The sequence below is a fragment of the Anser brachyrhynchus genome (genome assembly GCF_964034855.1).
Source record: "Anser brachyrhynchus genome assembly, chromosome: 1".
NCBI lineage: Eukaryota > Metazoa > Chordata > Aves > Anseriformes > Anatidae > Anser > Anser brachyrhynchus.
In genome coordinates this window covers 186,364,195-186,385,000 of record NC_137694.1, presented here as the reverse complement: position 1 = coordinate 186,385,000, position 20,806 = coordinate 186,364,195, and the positions used below count along the sequence as shown (strand labels likewise).

At 44.6% G+C, this 20,806-nt stretch overlaps 1 protein-coding gene across 1 annotated transcript; it reads left to right on the top strand.

The window, feature by feature from the left end:
* Positions 1-382: 382 nt before the first annotated feature.
* SERTM1 (serine rich and transmembrane domain containing 1) lies at positions 383-17,146 on the top strand. Its single transcript, XM_080603198.1, has 3 exons — positions 383-477; positions 7,361-7,459; positions 14,755-17,146. Exon 3 carries the CDS (start codon positions 14,940-14,942, stop codon positions 15,261-15,263), a length of 324 nt encoding a protein of 107 aa, XP_080459324.1. The 5' UTR covers positions 383-477; positions 7,361-7,459; positions 14,755-14,939; the 3' UTR covers positions 15,264-17,146.
* The last annotated feature ends 3,660 nt before the right edge of the window (positions 17,147-20,806 follow it).

Sequence of the window (20,806 nt, the reverse complement as noted above, 5' to 3'; positions counted from 1 at the left end):
TTCTTCCCAGAAAGAGCAGTCAGGCACTGGGACGGGTTGCCCAGGGAGGTGGTGGAGTCACCGTCCCTGGGGGTGTTCGAGGAAAGGTTGGACGTGGTGCTTAGGGACATGGTTTAGTGGGTGACACTGGTGGTAGGGTGATGGTTGGACCAGATGATCTCGGAGGTCTATCCCAACCCCAATGACCCTGTGATTCTACGACATCCACCCCAGCACCTCGCAGGGCTTTTACCCCCTCCACAAGCCCGAGCACCGCACCCAGCCCCCCCCCCAGCCCTCTCCCCGCCCGGGGGCTGGGGTCCGGCGGCCGCCCGCGGGCAGGGGACGGGCGAGGGGCGGGCCGGGGGCGGCGCTGCGGCGGCGGCCGTGCGGGACGGCGGCGGGAGCCGGGAGCCGGGAGCCGGGAGCCGGGAGCCGGGAGCCGGGAGCCGGGAGCCGGGAGCCGGGCACGGGGGAGCGGAGCCGGAGCCGGGAGCGGTGAGCGGGGGGCGCGGGCTGGGGGGGCTCGGAGCCGCGGCGTTGGGGCTGGCCCTCTCCCTGAGCTCGTGTTGTGGGGTTTCTTTTTTTTTTTTTCCCCTTTAATTATTATTTTAAGGGAGGTCGGTACTTTTTACCATTATATTATTATAATTTTATCTCCCATCCTTCCTAAAGCCCGCTGTGATTTATTGGGTCTGACAGGAGCCGGTCCACCACAAAGTGCCTTGTAGCCGGTGTCGGTGGTCGCGGGGGCACCGGGGTGCTTGGCCCCTCGTGTGCCGCAATCAGGGCATTGGGTTTGCATACCCGTTTGTCCTAGGTAACGCGTTGGGCCTGCCTTTGGTCGTTCCCCAAGGCGTTTTGGCAAGAACCTGGTTTTGCCCTCATTGACCCCATGGGCTGTCAGAGTGCTCGCGTGGAAGACTTTCTGGTTTGGGAGAAATTGCTTTTGCCGGGGGCAGAGAGGGCAGGAGGCTCCCTGGAGGAGCGTGGGGCCGTGGCTGCGCTGCTCCTGGCGGGAGGGATGCCGAGGGAAGGGAGGCACAGGTCGGTTTCTCTTTCGGCGAGATGCTGCAGGCTTTGATGGTGCAGAGTGTGGGGTCATCGCTGTGCAAGCACGTTTTCGGCTCTCTGGGCAAAAGCAAAGATTGCCACGCGTGTGCTCTTTCACATTGTTTGGGGGAAGATGACGGCAAAGGAATTGCTCCCTCTGCAAATAAATTCTAAAACGCCTGTCCTGCGTGCCGGGAGAGGAGTGGAGCTTAGACAGCACAACGTGTTAAAACAAAGCAGGTTGGATGCACAGAAATGTGTCCTTTCCAACCACTTTGTGCCTAGCTAAGAGCTCCAGGCTGTTGCAGTACCTTCTCAGTAGGGGTAAGGAAGTTTGGGACAGAAAGCAAGCGAAGCAAACTCTTCCTACCTCACGTATGCTAAACAGGAGTCCGTGGGAGATTATGAAAACAGTGGTAAAAGGCTGAGCATTTGCCAAAATTCTTGACATGTATATAAGCAAAGAAAATTAGGAATGCATAGTAAGTACTATTAAATTTAATTCGGAGGTAATTGTAGCAGAATGGTACAAAGCTGAATAGAAGAAACGTGTAACAACTGGAGATATAGGAGGTACATAGTGCTGGCAGCTTTATTCTAAGAAGGGATCTGGCTGGAGGGTGGATGTCTGTTCCCTTACAATCTTGCCTTTTGCAGTCATTTTGACCCCGCTCTGAGTTTTCTGAGCCTGAACAGACTGAAACAAAGGACGACCTGAAAGCCCCGGTGTCCTTCTGTCTGCCGTAATGCCTACAAAGGCTTGTCCCCATCAGGGATGGGCACTGCTGCTTGTAGCTGGGTACCGGCTGCCTTCCTTCCCCACCTTCCCCTCAGACTTGGGCCATGCACATCACCCAAGGTGAGGGAAGAAGCAGCATGTCACGCCCGCCTCCTTCATGTTTCCCAGGCTTTCCTCTGCCAGCTCTGGCGTTCAGGCTTGCCTGCCTGCAGCCTGCTGCTCGCTGAGCATCGCTGGCAGCCGCAGAGATGCTGTAGGACCTCGAGCTGGTGGGGAAGGGGTCCGGGGCTATTTCAGCACCCAAGTCTGCTCCAGTGCCATCACCAAGTTGGTGAGTGCATGTGTGTGGATGTATTTGGCTTAGGAAGTTATTGCCTTTTGCATTTCGTTAACCTTTTCAGACGTAAAAGGATGACCGGGGTAGCTTGTGTCTGCCAAATGTCTTGGTTCGTAATTGGGTCTTAGTGGTGCAGTGCAAGTTATAAATTGTATTCTGCGAATTCCCCATCAAAGGCAGGAAGCAGCACAGTTTTCCTCCTGGCGCCCCGTCTACGTAGAAGCAGAAGAAGAATTAGCTCAAGCACAGAGCACATCAAGAAGTTACTGAAAAATACGATGTTTCTGATAGGTTTCGAGACTTGGAATTTAAAAATTAAAAAGTCATGATATTTTCATCTCTCCCCGTAACACCCTCTTGCCAGCACTCCTCCCCTTGTGTCTTCACGACTGCAGTTGCCTCCTTTTCCTGGTTGGCACGGAGGAAATCCTGTTACGACTCGGTCGATCCACAGCGCTGCTGCAAAAAGCCACCTCCGTGCCTGCTGCTTCGGCTGCGTCTCCCCTCGTGGCCAGTCCTGTTTTTGCCCCATCTCCACCACATCAGACACGCCAGCCGCAGGCTTCACTTTCAAGCATCCAGGCTAGCCCCCCTGTACGTGGCATCCCACCTCTCCCACCTCTCCTGCTTTTTCAGGACAAAACCCCTGGGATTTGGTCAGCCCGTGCTCTCAGCATCCATCTCCCTCAGGCTATCATCTTTGTATTTCCCCAAGCTTTGCCTTGCGCTTGTCTGTAGCTTCCTATGGGTGCCTCGTCCATCATTTCATTAATTTCCTTGGTATGTCCCAACACATTTGCTTTTGCTGGGATGCCTTCAGCAGCTGCCTGGTGAGATGCTGAGACAAGCCCTCACCTGCACTGCCACACATTCCAGTCACTGGGATTAGTCTGGGGCTGGATGTGAGCACAACAGTGTCCTCTAAGGCCAGGACACCTGAGAGGCAGTGTTGCACAAATAGCTCTATCTACCACCAGCAGAAGCTGCCCTTCTGTGGTCTGTGATTAGTGCTGGTTATCTTCACTTGCTCTTTTTGACATTTCAGGTGCAACCCTGCCCCCTTATGCTTACACATCACAGCATGGTTCACAGCAGCGGTGTGTGTTTGTGTAAGTTACTGTACACCCCTGTGCAAGCAGTGAAAATAGGTACATGTGAGGCACACACCTGTAGATATGGTAATGCCAGTCTCCTTGTCGAAGGAGGCAATGCAGCCTGCGTTGGTAGAATAAGAATGGAAATATTTTTGGTTATACAGTCGAGAGGATGCAGAGAATCAAAAGGAAAGGTTCTCCCCTTACGCCTCTTGGTAAAGCAGGTACCTGAGTTGGGAAGCAGAGTTACAGCAAGCAGAGTGATAGTACATCTGTGCCTGAAATTCACCTGGCATTTGAGTTCTCAGCCTCAGTACATTGTTGGTATTTTATCTGTTTTTGGGAGGAGAAAAATTTCTGAAATAAAATGGTGCATTAACAAAGGTTTCTGGTGAATACATTGTACAATGCCTGTCCTAGCTTTATATTGTGCCAGGATTCCTAAGGAGATTTGAACAAAGTCTGCTTGACATTTTAGGTCTTGAGGTGGACCACGTACTCTATTTTTACAAAATGTATGGAAACCAGGGTGTAACCTGAATATTACTGTAAAAAAAGTGTTCTCTTTTTACTCTGGATTCCGCTTCCTGCGTCACAACGTCGTTAGTTATGGGCTAATAATCCCATTGACTAGCCAGGCTGAGAGCCCCTTCGTGTTCAGCAGAGCCCCCTGGAGAAGCCTTCAGGGAGGGCTCCCGAGACCTGCTGGGACGATGTGACCACAGGGGTGGACGTGGCCCCTGCGGAGCACCAGGGATGGGGGCTCCCAGCACCTCCTCCAGCATCAGGCAGGATGCTGTGCTGTGGCACCGCTGGGGTTAATAGAGACCTGAGGTCCATTTATTTCCAGATTTACCCACGTTTAGCCCTTAGACTGTATTCCTGGTAGGTGAAGGGGATGGTGCTTGATCTTTCTGAGTTTTTTTTTTCCTCCGTTTTCCCTGGAGGAATGCAAACCAGCGGATCTGAGCCCTGCAAGTTGTCAGCTTCACAGGTGAGCGCAATGGAGAATGAAAGCAAGCCCTGATAATCATGACTGCTTGCCCCGGGGCTTGATATTTTATCTGGCAGGTTTTACTCTGAGTAAGCGATGCGTAGGAGCTGGAACACTGCCCCGTGAGAAGTCCACACAGCTTCAGGGAGAGCCAGCTGCCCTCCGGCCCTTTGGCCAGAGGCATGGAGCCCAGCGCCAGTTCCCTTGCATCGGATACAGAAGGTGGTGATCGGGAGCTGCTGTTAAGAATCAGACACAAGCTAGCAAAGCTTAATTAATTTCTGTTTGCTCTGAGGTAATTGCATCCACACACGCATGCTGGGTGGCTTCTTGTCCAGAGAGGCTCATCCTCCACAGAGCCACTTGCAGCCCCTGCAAGAAGGGGCAAAGGGAGCGGGGTGACACAGCAGAGAAAGGGAAGAAAAGGCAGGAGCAGCTGCAATGTTTTCATATGCTCCTTCCACCGAGGGAAGTGGGCTTTAAATGAAAATTATGGGTTTGCGTTCCTTTCGTTTTGCCTTGTGAAAACGTGCAGTCATCCCACCCCACACTAAAATTTCAAACAAAAATTTTGAAATTGTGTTCATAAGAGATTGGACAAGAAGTCACTCCATAAATGCAGAAATTAAGGAATCCCAATCCCATCATTTTCTCTCTCTGCATGATCTCCCCTTGCACTGGGCCTCCTTGCCAGCCTGCTGCCTCCATGGGTACCCATGGAGGGGTGTGTTGCTTTGGCAGTGACATCTGGGTCGCTGCGTTTGGCTGCAGAAGTCAATTAGAGAGATCTAAAGCCATCAGGGGGAACCAAATGGCTGTTTGAACCTTAGTGTTTCCTCTTCCTGATCATCTGTTGTCACTAAACCTTAGGAGCTCAAATGCCTTTGAGGTTTCTGCTTGGGGTTGAATTTGGCTGAAGATGACCGACAGGAACAAAAGCTGCTCGGAGTGGGATGGAAGGGAATAAGCTGGGACTGGGAACTGAGACATGAAATATGACTACTTGCTGTGGTAAACCAGACTGAGAATGGGATTTTGAATTTCTTTTTTATTTTTTTCCAGTTATCTCTTTTTTTTTTTCCACAGGAAATTTTCAACGGAAGTGGGAAATAAATATCTTTAGCAAACTAACACAGGCAGCAGACTGATTTCCCCAGTGACTGTGTGTCCACTGGGTGAGATTCAGACTCACGCTCCCATGGGAAGCAGAAACACGGAGGGCCCCATCTCCCAAAAGTACAGTGATGAGACTCCTTGCCCCATTCACATCCTGAGCAACATGGGAACAGCTAGGTCCCCCCTCCCCATGTGTCTCGTTGACAATGGGAGAGACAGATGTGGTCAGGCCAAGTCCTGCTGTCAGAACATGGTCAGCATGAGCCTCAGCTGGGGGCTACTGCTGTAACTGAGACCCTCAAAGTAGCTGTGAAGGGCATTAGACTGGTGCAAGAAGGATGAAGGACTACATAAGCCAAAGGGGTTCTTGGTCTTCTGGTCCAAATATTTCTGTATTCTTCGGAGGTAATTAAAAGCTCAGACCTCTCTGTCTCCCTGTGCACGCTTTCCATTTGAATATGAATACAGACATTTAAAGAGCCTTGAGGATGCATTGTGTTTCACGCTGCATCTCTGGCGTGTTTAATCAGCTCAAGATTTCGCAGGCTCTGTTCCCTTTGCCTTGCTGGGGACTGGGGCATTGTGTTGCATGAAGGGCTGGACGGGCAAGAGCAGTGCTCGGTGCATGTCGGGAGAGATGTGCTAAAGAAGATCCTGCAGAGACAAAGGAGAGCTGGAAAAGAAGCAAAACCATTTATATTTGTCATGTCTGAAGATAAAGTCTCTGCTGCAGAGGTTTGTGCCTCCTTCCCCAAGACATCCATTCTGAAAGAAACAAAGGGAAGGGAAAGGGTCTCTGCTATGAGCAGATGAAACTGTGGGGCATGGGATTGAGCTCTTTATTACAGGAGGCAGATTTACAAGAGAAAAGGTTTGCAGGGGCTGTTGCATCCCCTCTCCGTGGCAGTAGCAGCACCTGCCTCAGCTGACGTGCTCCTGGGCAGGTGCTGGGGTGCACAGCCCTCACGTTCAGGCACCAGCTGGGTCCATCCCTGGGGAAGCCGACCTGAGGGTTTACCTGCAGCCACACACCTCTCCTCCCAGGCTGGGAGGTGGTCAGGAAGCCCTCTGCCTCTCCTTGGGTGGAACATCATAACACAGTCAATGTTCTCAAGTGCAATGTTATCAAAACATTTGCATTTCAACGATGCTGACTTTTAACAGCTGCACTAGATAATTTTCTTTATTGAACTTGGACTGGCTTAAACCATAAGTGATTCAGTGATGGAAGGGATGAAAGCAACATAACAATGCATTAACATTCATCCCCAGAGATCCGCTTCTCTAATGCAGTTCAAACCAAATGTGCTGAAAGGGTAGCGCTTTGAGACGGATAATGACTGTGCGAGTGTCTTTTCTTTCCTGGAGAAGATTGTCTTGAAAGTGGCCATACTTTTGCCTTAATCTATATTGTCTGGGATTGTTTCTTCAAACATAAAATCAATTTAGTTTGCTTTATTAAAGACAGTTCAGGGGCCAGGTTTTAAGTATTGAGTGAGTTTAGCATGCAAAAATCTGCTAGCTGTATTTGTGCACATACAATATTCAGATGGCGGGTTTCAGGTAAGTGAATTTAAACTGCAGTTTGTCTGAAATAAAGAGTATAAATAAATAATGGTGTGTAATCCAGAAAGACCTGATTCCTGGCAGAAGCCTTTAGGTGATGACGTGAAATGAACTGGAATGTAGATGCGCAGCTCCAGTGCTTAAAGCAGCACCAGGTGACAGCAGGCTGTCTTGGTGCTGGAGCACTTTGCAAAAGAAGAGGGGCAGGGTGTTATCAAGACATGTCTGTAAAGAGGAGATCAAGAGAGAAGCATGTTTTTTTTTTATTATACATGCAGTGCTGTAGCTGGACAGCAGAAGGATGTGGCTAGCAGAAATGAAAAACATGCCAGGACTCCATTCTCTTTGTTTTACCCTGCAATTTCTGCCACTTTTCATCCCTGTTTGTTTTTTGTTTGGTTGGTTTTTTTTTCTGGGGGGGGGCGGCGGTTAATTAACGTATTTATTACTAAACTCTTCGGCTTTGATTTGCTTTTTTATAGGCACTCTTCTCAGCATGCAGTCCCTTTAGATTTGGGCGTGATAACCATCCACATCCTGCGCATTGGACATTTGTCCTACATCCCTATACCATCCTGCTTGTAAGTATTTTATTCCTTCTCATTGCTTGTTTTTCTCATACTTTATAGAAGCAGATTCATCTGGCAGTGACTGAAGGGGTAGAAGCTCTGGTTTGGTCCCAGGTCATGATGTCTTTGCTTTACATTGATATAAATAACTGTGTAGTGTGCAGATCCATGGCAAATGTAAATGATAAAGGCATTTAAGCCTATTTGAATGAATTAAATATCCTTGTGTCTCCAAGAGTTTCCTTTTCCCAGCCCCACACAAAACCCCAAACAAAATATAACTTGATTTTAACCTGCAACCAAGCCATCTGGGCTCTTGTCTTCTTAGATTTTAAAAATCATACATTTAAATCATATTAGATCATAATAAAAGATGAAATTAGATCATAAATTAAAGGGAAGACCTTGCTTGTGGCAGGAAATAGTTTTTCCTTTTCCTTGTGTGCACATTTTATTGAGTCAGTAGGTGACCGATCCTGTTTCCCAGGCAGAGTGGCAAAGGAATTCAATGCTCCTGGAGGGGTCTGGGGCCATGAAGAAACAGCACCCTATTTACTTGTGGTCTTTCAGTTGCCAAAGGCATTTATGCAAGAATAAGAAGCATTAAGGATCATATTCTTGCAAAACTCCAAGTGAGCAGTCATTGTTTGCCTTTCTTAGCTAATCATTCTACATTTTCAAATGAGTAAAATATTGCTAACTTCTCTTCTGTCTAGCACTATTGTCTGATTCAGCTGCAAGATGCTAAACTGCTACATTTTCCCAGTCTAGAGCAAACTGACTTTCATGGCTGGAGGGTTCCCTGTATGAAAAGTTCATTCAGTCCTTTGGTATGAGCATGTAAAAGTATTTTAATGGCAATAAATGTTTTGTGTTGCGTGTTAGTTGGAAGGACTATATGTGGTGGTTCAGTCCTATATACTAAGGAAATAAATGCATAAAACAAAGGTGTTGGGGAGGAAGATGGAAAAGTTAAACCAGAAGCTTGCTGGCCTTCATACATAGATCAAATTTGCAAAGGTCATGAGAAATCGTAATCTTTTTAACAGATCTAGTGAAAACTGGCTGCCAGCTTTTGGAAGTAGTGATAACAACATGATAACAGGACTGGGAATGGGGACACCTTTAAACATCAGGAAGTTTTAAGTGTCATCGTCTGGGCTCTCTCCTGGGAGTCTGCACAATTACTATCCTGTTCTATCTGCTCTACCGCTGAACAAACGAGATGGTGTTTTTTTCAGGTCACAAGGGGATGATATCATTATCTGTTCACTCCTTGCTCCAACTTTCCAAAAGGGCAAAAGAGAGCAGAGAACACACTCATGAGTCCTTTAATAGAGATAATCAGTGTCATCTTTAATGAAAGTCCTCTGCCTCCCCTCTCCTATTCAAAACAAAGAACTGTCTGCCTAATACAGAGCGTGTAATTGCTGCTCAGAGCCAGAGTAGCATCTTGCAACTGATCTCCCTTTCCTAGCCATTTCCTAGCCAGACTAACAGTCAGTAATTTCAGTGCCTTTTGCTAGCCACCAGATCATCATCAAGGGGATGGTCCCAGGTCATCCTTCGTGGGCATATTCCACAGAGACCACCCAAAGTGTGTCCCCATGGGTCCTTACTGTGCTATTTGTACAAGATGTCCAGTACTGGTATCTGATTTCTAAAAGAAAGCAGAAATGAATGCAAACAGGAGGATTTGTTTCTGTCCCTTGTGTTACCCAGCATCTGTATGAGGCTCCTTGGAGGACTTGTGAGCAGTGGAAGGAGCAGCCGCATCCCTGACTCCCTCTGTGCTTCCCCCTGCCTCCCACGTGTGATCAGTGGTGGGGCTGTGCTTCTTCCACCCACACCTCTGTGTCCCTCGGGACACACGTGTGTGCAAGCTGGGGAACTGGATCCTCGGGAGAACAGTGCATGCAGGGGGAATGAAGCCTGGTGTCCCAAGGCTCCTTGGGCAGATGCCCATGGGTGAGCTTCACCAGTCCGTTGTTGGGTCATTGAGCGACTCCCTGCTCTCCCCAGAACCATCTGTTTTAAAGAAGTTGTAGAAATCTAATTTTTACGTTGCTTTCATCCTCTGCCTCTGTGTATACATTGGGCTGAAATCAGCCAAAAGGGTTTCAAGCTTTTAGGGAAGGAAAGCTGATGTGTCCCATATTGATGTCTGAAGGGAAAAGGGAGCTCACTGTTGTAACTGTTGTAAAGGTAAATTAAGCCCTCCGCTGTTAGGAGTTGTTTACAATAAGAAAAGGACTTTTTAGGATACCTTCTACCTGCAGAGGAAGAGCTGATGGAAGATCAGGACAAAAATCTTAGTTTATCAAGCATAAAAACGCTGATTTTCTTTGATGTCTGTTTGTCTCTCTGCTTAAACACTTTGAAGCCTCTGAAATAGCCAAGGTATTTCACAGCCTGTAGTCACAGAAAACCAGGAAGAACCAAGAAAACAAAGCGTTTACCTATGGCTGATAAACTCCAAATAAAATCATAGAATAGTAGAATCATTTAGGTCGGAAAAGACCTCATGTTCCTCATGTTTTAGGGCCTTGGTGTTTATGAGCATGCACCATTAAATTATATTTCAGTGTGTCTGAAGAAAAAATTGTTGCATCAAGATATGCAGAGAAATATAATACAGACAACTGGATGGTAAAGGATTTATGATCCTGGGGCTATGCAAAAGCTCTCTGTTTACTCCATGCCATCTTGGGAGAGTACTGCAGCCCTGTTTGAAATTCATCTTAGACTGAAGAGGGAGATGACTGATGTCTCAATGATGCTCAAGATTAAATTGCATGTGTTACATATAATTTGGCACTCAGGGCATGTGCTAATTAGCGAGGCCTCTCCCCTTGACCACTCTGCAGTGTTCTGAAGAAATAAGTTTTATGACAGGTGCCATCAAAGGTGCAAAGAGTTGATAGCTTTGGCGCAGCTACCAGGACATGATACTTCACATCAGCTGGGATTTAGCTCTTACGTGTTGACAATTTACTTAATCCTCGCCTCCCCCGTTTGCCTTACTTTTGGTGAAGGTCATTTTGTCTGTCTCCCCCTTACCATGAATAGAAGAAAAGATGAAAAGCTGCAACTGAGGCTGCCTGCAGTATGCATCAGGTAGCCCTGCCCTTGGAATAAGAGTGGGTATCACCTGTGGAAAGTGATTTATACAGAGGACATGAATGGATGAACAATGTGAAACTGTGGGATAATACTTGCATAATGGTTCTGTTTGAAAAGTGAGCATTTACAAATGACACCATGTATCCAGCAAAGCCTTTCCTTGTGTGCTGGCACGCCTATTTGGGGATTGAAGTAACAGAATAAGGTTTTCTTCTCTTTTATATCTAAAACTAGCAGAGAGTGGAGGTGGAGTCTGTGCCATCTTGATGCAGGGAGTAGTTTTGCTAAAATGAGTGAATCTGTATCAGCAGCTTGTCCATCAGAGCAGCAGGCTGTGTAACAGTGGAGTAATAGCAGGGCGAGAACTCAGCCAGGGTTGGAAAGACAGAGTATGGCCTGGGACAGCAGTCAGGTTGGGCTTGGTGACTCATGAAGCCTCCTCGAGCTGCACGTCCCTGTCCTGGAACGACATAGTTCCCTCTGAGAAGGTCATCTGGATCCAGCTACATCACAGATATTGAGTCAATTTTCTCATTATACTCTGAAGTCAGTGACAAACTTCCTAATCATTTTTCTGGGACCAGGTTTGGCCTTGATATTGTTCTGTTTAGTTTTCAGAAATGCACGAAACCATTTACCAAGGAAGAAGATTAAGCCAACATCTGGCTTCTCTGGGGACTCTTCCTTTGGGAGGATTAGGCCCCAGGAGAGAGAGAAATGGTTGTACAACTTATCTTCTTGTCTTGGAAGAAGCAGGGACCTGGTAGCTGTAGTGCATTGAATAAAGCTGCTCTTCAAGGCTGGGAGGTCTGATGTGCCTTGTGGCAGAGGTTTGTGCACGTCTCAGTACAAACTACTCTTGCGCCCCTGTCCCTCACGGCCCAGCAGTTGGCAGCTGAGCCACCCTGGCTGATCTCCAGCCTTTTTTGCAGTGCTGGGATAGCACCAGGGAACTCCATCAGGGATCAGGATTGGACCTGTTTTATTTCTGTACACATTTGTACCTTTCCTATGAATGCTATGCAGATGTTATGAGCTCATATGTTCACACTTCCATAGGACGTTGCTGTTAATTTACTTCAGCAGGGTACAGATGGTTTGTAAAAATCCTTTTAGGATGAGCAGGACTTTACGTTTCTTGTATTTGAAATGTGTAATTAAAACAACCCTTTTTTTTTTTCTTCCTAAAACATCACCTGAAGAGTCACTTTAGCTGAAGCTTTATTTTAGATGAGATCCAGTTGCATATCACATCCCTATGCAGTGTAAGCGAGGCAATGAGGATCTGGACCATAGTCATTTGGAATCAGAGTTTACAGAGCCTCTGATCTCACCGCAAAATACTCAGTTAAAAATAGCCCAATTGACATTGTAAGACCTATAAAGGCTCTGATCTAGCAAAGCACTCACATCTCTGCTTAACTGTAAGATTCTGATTAGTCCTATTAAAGACCATAAATTTTCTGCTCACTTCAAAGGAAGTCCTATGCTGCAGCTCTTCCTTGTACCAGGGCCAAAACCATTACTGGTAAAAGTAGAACAGAGCAGATTTCAAATTTGTGAAGAATTTAAAGGCTTTTAACTTCTGCCATATTAAAGAATTTATGTGAATTAATTCCTTAAGTTATTATAGAGAAATTCAATTATTAATGGATCTGCTTTTCATTACAATGAGTAATCAAGGATAAACATCTTCTATATCAAAGCTTATCTCTTAAAAAGGATAAATTAGCTTTAAGACACTTAACTACTTCCAGAACATGAAATGAACATGTATTGTACCATTAGTTAATTTTGGATCACTGAATTAAAGATAGTTCAAAAGGAGTATAATCTCATAAGGATCTCTCTGTTCAGTGTATTGTGATTCATTTCACAAGGTACAATAAGTACTGCTTCTTGTTGGGGTAAATACTATTAGCATTATAAAATCGGTTTCCTTAAATATATTTTATACATCTGTATAAGTTGTATACCACAAGACTAAGAATATTTTATCTGGCATTTGCAGATGCACTTTTGCACTCCTGCATATCTTGTAGGCTGTTGGGATGCTTGATTAAGACTACCAGAAGCTCTGCAATAAAACAACATCTGGAATGTAACCTTTTATCCATCAGAGTATTATGGATGTGAATATACCAGTAAATTAATCCGGGCCATAGGCCTGTCATCATCTCTCCTGTTGAATTAGTAGCATACTTCCTGGCATGGTTTTGGCCAGCTACCACCCTCCAAGCCATGCCATATGTAGGGTTAGGATGGCCATCATTCTTTCCCAAAGGCAGCTGTGACTTGGCCATCCTGTCCACAGGCATAAAAAGGAGTTCAGATATCTTCATGCAGTATGCCATGCAACTTGTCCGTGACACCAAAGAATAGTCTTGACCTGTTTTATGCAGTTTAGATGTCATTCTGAGGTATAGAAAATAAATTAGAATTTTAAAATATAGGATTAGATTCTACCTACTCCTTTACGTAGTCTTTGTTCACTCAGGGCTCTTAGGGCTTTTTATGGCCTATAGCATAACCTCCTAAATTTAATTTACAGCATGGAAGTACAGTGAGCACCTGGGCAAATAACTTAAGTGGCTGCAAAGCATTTTCAGCAGGTATCACCAAGGCTTCCTGAGAAGAAACAGCACCAGCAGAAAAGTATCTAATCCTTCCTGGGGATTTTTAGTTCAGACTGGGGGCTTTGTGCTCAAAGCAAGCATTAAAAGTTGTCACCCTCTTGAAGAAGGAGGAACTTTATCAAGTTAGCAGAATATGTAATGGGACATATATGTAATATGGTTACAGGAAAAATTAGAAGACAGAACATTGCCTGGAACAATGCTGGGACGCTTCCATGGAAAGACTTCAGCAGCTGTGTGACACACAGAAAGAGACCACAGACTTTACTTTAAGGGCCTGATTCTGTCTTTCTTACTGTTGCTGACAGTTTGCTATCTATGTTGCCATGAAAAGCAGTGGGATTTTCCTCAAAACCTCTAGCTGGGAGTTAGAGGTAACTGTGTAGAGCCAGCCCTAAAGCAAGGTCAAGATGTTGGGAACTTAGGTCTGTAGGGATATTGTCTTCCTTGTGCGGAGGAAAGCTGGGCACCTTTCCTTGCCATGCCAAGTATCTCCGGTGAGAGGTTGACCATGGATGGATAGAAAGGTTGCATGTGGATAATTACATACAGAAAATGAGCTTCATTTGTTCCCCACTTACACCTTGTATTATCTATTTTTGTAGAAATAAAGGCAATGGGTTTCTGTGTACAATTCAGCTACAGCATGTAGACTTTTTACAAGCAATTCTTTACCACCAAGCTTCCTCTTACTCTTCCAGACAGCACCTGGGGATTGACAACGTTAGTTTAAAAAGAAGAAAAAAAAAGCAGCTCAGCATGCCCTGATCTGCTCCTCCTGTTCTAGTCTGACCTTTGCCAGCACCAGAGCTTCCAGGTTTCAACACAAAGAGGCTGAAGGCAAACCTTTGGTGCCCTTAGGCAGACCCCTCGTGTTTGCTGGGCTGCCAGGGCTGCTTCTTTTCTCAGGAATTTGCTCGTAGGTGTCAAAAGCTGCAACACTTCACTGAAACGTGTCTGCCATTGAGATCACCCTGGCAGCATGAGAGCAAGATGCATTTTGATCTTTGAAACCATTTGATCCACTTCATAAATCTATAGTAAGAGGCCAGGTCTGGCAGATTTTCTCACTCTGGTCACCCCAGGCAAGACAGTAGGGAATAAGTGGGTAATGGTAGTGGATTCTGCTGTGGAATCCATCATGGCATTGAACAGCCTTCCTCTAGGTTGAAAAGCTGATGACTTGAGAGGGATTTTTCATTCCTTTATTAGCTTTTATCCACAAAACAAATTTGGGTTCTAATACGTCTTTCCCACATAAAATACAAAGCTATTTTGATTGGGCTGTTCCTCAGTTAAAGAATTCCTCGTGGGATCAGTTCCTGGAATGGATCACTTTTAATTTGTTGATGGGTGGGATTCTCTTATTGCTGCATTTTAGCATATAGAGATGTAAAGATAGGAGTTAGCTAATGCCTTAAGAATTGCACCTCAGTGCTAAGGACAAATAACTCTTAAGAATTGGATTGTCTCAGGTACACATAAAATCATGTTATCTGTTAGTAAATTAATCTTACTTTTTTTTTTCTTTTTTCTTTTTCCTCACAGTTCTGAAGGATACAATCTTCCATTTTCTTGGGTTTGATCAGTAAAGGATAAATCTGATCACTGGCTGACTCGTTATCTTTTTGTTGTGATGGCAAAATGCTCATCTAAAATAAGCCCTCTGTTATGCTGCTAAAACTGCCTTCTAATCCAAGATCTGTGGTGATTTTTAAAACGCAAACCCCAAGATGTCGGAACCCGACCCCTCATCTGGATTTGTAGGAAACATGGAAAATGGGACTTTCCTGGAGTTATATCCCACATCCCTTTCAACTTCCGTGGATTCATCACCTGGCCGTTTATCTAACGTCTATGTCTATGTTTCTATATTCCTTAGTCTCTTAGCTTTTCTCCTTTTGCTATTGATCATTGCACTTCAGAGGCTGAAAAATATAATTTCTTCCAGTTCCTCTTACCCAGAATATAACAGTGAAGCTGGAAGTTCTTTCACTAATTTAGAAGTCTGTAGTATTTCTTCCCAGCGGTCTGCTCTTTCAAACCTTTCTTCATGAAACTAAATGAAGGGGAATATGTGGGGAACGGAAAAGCTTTGTCTTGTTTCTCGGGGAGGTAGTGCATGCAACATTTGCCTTAGAAGACTATGATGAAGAGGTGGCTTTTAAAGTTTCCTTATTTTTCTTTCTTTCCTTTTCTAGTCTTCATTTTCCCTTTTAGTAATGTTGCTTTTCATTTTGGATAATGACTCTTAATCATTGTTTCATGCCTGTAACTGTGATGCTGTCTTTTTCTCACACATACATGGTGTTCATTAGTATTCCTGCCAAATTGTAATATGGTTCTAACCAGATGTGTCATTTTTCTGCTCTAGTTGTGACCCCTTTCCTGGTTTTATATCAGTAATACTCTGACTGTTTGTTTTTTTTTTTCATTTTTAATTAGATTAAAAAATGGATTAAATCCCCATTGCAAAAGTATCAAAAATTAGCTTAAATTATAAATATAGTCCTTGGGACAATTTAAAGTTGTTGCTATTGTTTCTTTTGTAATTTCCTTGTCTTTTTCAGTATTTATTGGTGTTTATGAAACACAACTAAAATCCTTTCCCTGAAGAACGTTACATTGGTTTATTTGTACTTAAATCTTTCTGTATAAAGTGTCTGTATTTCAGTTTTTGAATCGCTGAAATCTTTTGTTAATTTAGTAAAGCGACTACAATAACTGTGCTCACTGCTGAATGTGTAAAGATATTTTTGGACCACACTGCATATAATTTGCCTAATGACTTGTTCCTCTGGTGGGCAGCTTTTGCTGCTGAATCACAAATATCACACAACTCCTTTCCATCCTTTGCTGATCATGCAGCCTGTTCGTGACTGATACCAGTACAAACTGATGGTTTCTTTTAGATCCGCTTACTGTGACCATCGCTGCTAGCTGAATAGCACCTGTGACTGTCCTTTCTTTAGGCACAAGATGTTCGTACTCATTTATGCAGAGCCAGCAGGGACAGATATTACTTGTGCTGGCGAAGGCTTACTGGGGCAGATTTTGCCTTGTAATTTGACGAACGCACGCTGGGGTGGACACAGGGATGTGCGTAGTTGCCGGCCAGACCTGTGCTTTGACACTAAGGAGGTGTGTAATGGATAACTAGCAGTATTGTGCACAGGGTCCTGTGGTCAGCTGTGAATTAAATCAAACCAAATGATCAAAAAAAAAAAAGAAAGACTTGAAATGCCCAAAGTGATCTACGAGGATTGCAGCTCTATAGTGTGCTGTGTTACTTCTTGCAGTCCTTGTTGCAATACAGGAGCAAAGCCCAGTCCTGCCTCAAGTCCATGCATATTCACCTATAATGGCAGTGTCCAAGTCAGTGGCGAGACCAGAGGAAGGGTGTGGAAATGTCTCTGCTGTATCTGTTACTTGTGCAAGAGCACATCTAGGTCTGGGTCATCGCAGAGGCACATTCTGTCATTAACTATGCAGTCTTTGAAAGAGGAAATTGGAAACTCCAGTGTGAATATAATCGTTAAAAACACAGCTGCTCCGTGCCAAACAACATACAGATGATGTTGGAGATGCTGTTTTCAATTTTTCAAAGTGAACCTACAGCATGGTAAGTGGTAATCAATTACGGTGTTGATTAGCTCCTTACAAAGGTCAAAGAACTTGCTGACTAGTAGAGGAATTAAGCCCAAAGAATCTCTGAGCCAAACTGTTCTTATGAATATATTTAGTCTCTTGAATATTTTATTCATCTGGCCAAAAATTCCTTGTAAGTCGCTTTTCACTGTAATTGATGGGGAAAGGAGTTTACTATTGGAAAGTCATTGAGAAAAATTATTTCCATTCTGAAAGCTGTTTAAAATCCCAAATCTGTAACAGAATGTATTTTTGTGTTGACTTGTAGATAAAAATAAATGAACTTTAAATCAAGACAGAGCAGCCATTCAACTATATTCTCTTACCTACAAAGTTGTAAACTTGTTGCTTCCTTTGCTGCAAATGCAGGAATTTAATCAAAACCAGAGATGAGACCGCAGTCTGAGAGAGTTATTTATTACCAGTGATATGTTTCTTTTTACTAGTTTATGTTTATGGATGTACAGACATTTCATATTAAATACAGACTGTTGAACATCCATTGGCTTTGTTCAATGAGCTATTATCAAACTCCACAAGAGCAAAAATTTTTTTTTTTCAGTTTGCACAAAGTAGAAAAGGTGACTGAAAACACACATTTGATTTTGCTTCATAGTTTATAGATGCTATTAGCATAGTTTATTGCATAGTTTATTAGATGCTATTAGCTTTATTTTTTTCCACTCTGCAGTGACATATGGGACTATATAGAGTCATCATGTTTTCAGCTGAGTTGCACCTGTTCTTCTCAGAACAGATTTGAGTAAAAACAAGTTGGATCCAACAGAACAGCATCAGGAGAAGCCACAGGCAAAAAGCACCATGCCATTTTGAGGATTGCTAAGCACTCAGCCTTCAGGAAAAAAAAAAAAAAAAAAAGAAAGGTAAAAAGAAAAGAGAACCTGACCTTGAGTTCACTTGAGCTAGCTGCAGGGATTTTCCATGATGGTAAACTGAAAAATAGATTAGATTATTTATTTTCATCAAAATTCTGTGTTTTCTCTGTCTCCTTCTTTCTGTCACTAACACACCAGCACACTTGGAGGAGTGGGCAGAGAGGAATCTCGAAGTTCAGCAACAGAAAATGTGAAGTTTTGCCCCAGGGAAGAACAACCCCATGCACCAGTACATGCTGGGGGCTGACCAGCTGCAAAACAGCTCTTCAGAGAAAGATCTGATGGTTCTGGCCCAAATTGGCCATGGGCCATCAATACAATGTTGCTGCAAAGGAGGCTGCATTAGGAGGAGCACTCAGATACACCTGGAGTGCTGGATCCAGTTTTGTGCTTCCCAGTATAAAAGGGATGGGGACATACTGGTGAAAATCCAATGAAGGGCCATGAGGTTGATTAAAGAGTTGGAGCACCTCTCACCTCAGGAGGCTGAGAGAGCCAGGACTGTTCACCTGGAGAAGAGATGGCCCCAGATGGCTCTTATCCACATGTTTAAATATGGGCCTGGGTAGCCTACTGCAGCCGACACTGCTTTGAGCAGGGGGGTTGGCCAGGTGGTCCCTAGAAGTCCCCCACCCAAGCTGTGATTCTGTCAGTGTCAGTGCAAAACCTCAGTGGCTTCTATCTCACTGCCTCCTCTGGTGTGTTTTCCCATCTCTGGAGCTGAGTGAACAACATCTTTACTGGGGATGATTTGTTCAATATATTGTAATTAAAGAGTTGCTCTACTCTTTCTCCTGCCTGCAGTCACACACATTTCCAACTTTTCCACTGCCTTTTTGTGGCGAGGGCTCACATTTCACAGGCAGTTTTTACCCTGGGCCTTTTGTTGTTGTTGTTGTTGTTATGGTGTGTTTTTTGGTTTTTTTTTTTTGGTTTGGTTTGGTTTGGTTTTTACTAAGCTCTCTGATTGGGATTGTGCTATTAGCTCTCAGTACTACAGGACTCCAAGACTGCATGGCTTCAGATAGTTGCAAAGCATACCTGAAAATCTATAGAAATAAAAATAACAATAAAACATGGATAAAGGAGTTTCTCAATCACACAGAAAAAAAAATATTTTACTGTACTTTGACATAGATGTTCTGTTTAGGTATATTTAATCAAAATGTACCTGTTGAAGCCCATGGTAGCCTCTGTTTCTAAGATTAGACTTTCTTACGCTGCTGGCCACCCTGATCCCACAGCCAGGTTAACCCATGACATTTACCTTTCCTCACCTTTAACAGATTTTTCTGATCCCCTTCTTGATATAGTGTCATGCTCTTCACTTAGCTACTCTGCAGCTGTGTAGAGTTTATTCCATTGAATAAATTTTCTCATTTCAGCCCTTCTGTGTCTACCAGCTCACCCGAAAGGCTTTTCTCTCTAAGCTTAAACTCTTGACTGGTTTTCCTACAAATACCCTTTAACTTGGGAATGACTCTTACTCTCCTTACATGCAGTTTGTTTGCTCTCTTTTGCTATCTGGCCCTGTGGGGCTCTGGTGAGGCTGAATCCCCGTGGAGCATCATTGTGTTCTGCCGTACTTGAGCTCTTTTCCTTTAGTCTTTCTTTTCAGTGAGATTCCTGGGAAAGATATCTGCACGGGAAGGTCCCATACACCTCCCATTCTCCTTGATGGGACTGTTTTTGCTGCATCTGTCACAGTTGTCTAAGGAAACAGTGCGAACTGCAGCCCAGCTGCTTCCCAAGCTGAATGGCCTTTTCATGTCTGCAGCCCCTCGCAAGCTCCCAAAGACAACGGCCCCACGCTGTGGCTACAGCAGAGGATTACATGCCCCAAATTCAGGGTTTAACAGTAGCCTGAAGATGTTTATTTTGTTGTTGTTTTTGTTTTCTGTCTTGAGTCCAGGCTCAGCAGTTACTGATGAGTGAGAAATAAGTGCAAAGCATCTTTACTGTATTGGCGGACTTCAGACTTTTTTTTGGTTTGTTTGTTTCCCAGAAAAGTCTTTTCTATGCCAGGCTGATGAAATGGATTAAATCCTTACTGGTCCTCTTTTCCAAAACAGCTTTATCAGGATTCAGAGGATGGAAGCAAACACTGAGACTTGCAGATAATATTAAACCAGGACAAGCTTCAAATACCTGCCAGGACAGAGGAATAATACCAAGGCACCTAGTGAGAACAGTAGCATGGCAGGAAGCAGAATGAGATGCAGTCTGAAAAACATGCAAACTAATGTTTGAGGGAGAAATAAAGTGGAAAAGAACCACTCAGGGGGTGGGAAAGATATGGGCAGCAGTGACAGAAAAGCATCCTGTGATGAGAGAGGGCAGAGAATTGGGCACAAATGGGTGATACTGCAGCAAAAAGTAGGATTACCATCCCCCAGGAGGCACAAGGTCCCTTGTCCTCCCATGCTCAGTGTGGGTGCCACAGGGGGACATGGGGACAGGCAATGAGTGGTGGGGCACCAAGTTCAGTACCTGGGCAGGTTGCTTCAGTGGCCCATGGTCACGCACCTCACAGCACCTCCTTGGGTGCCAGCTTTTCTGCTGCTTTCAGTCTTTCACCTCTGGCAAATTATTTTATGCACAAGGCCATGTAAGTGTCCTACTTCTTCCCATACATTAAAGATTTTTTGTGTTTAAAAGCTCCAAAGAATCAAAAGCTCTTCAAAGGGCCATGAAGATGATGGAGGGACTAAAGCACTTCTCCTGTGAGCAGAGGCTGGGAGAGCTGGGACTGCTCAGTCTGGAGAAGAGGAGGCTCAGGGCGATTGGTGTTTATAAATACCTGAAGTGAAGGAAAGAAGACAATGGAATCAGACTGATCTCAGTGGTGCCCAGTGCCAGGTCAGGAAGCAATGGGCACAAACTGGAACACGAGGTTCCGTCTGAACATAAGGAAGGACTTCTTTATTGGATGGGTGAGGGAGCACTGGCACAGGTTGCCCAAGAGATTGAGTCTCCCTCCTTGGAGATCTTCAAAGGCCATCTAGACGTGCTCCTTGGGCAACCTGCTCTAGATGTCCCAGCTAGGACAGGGGTTG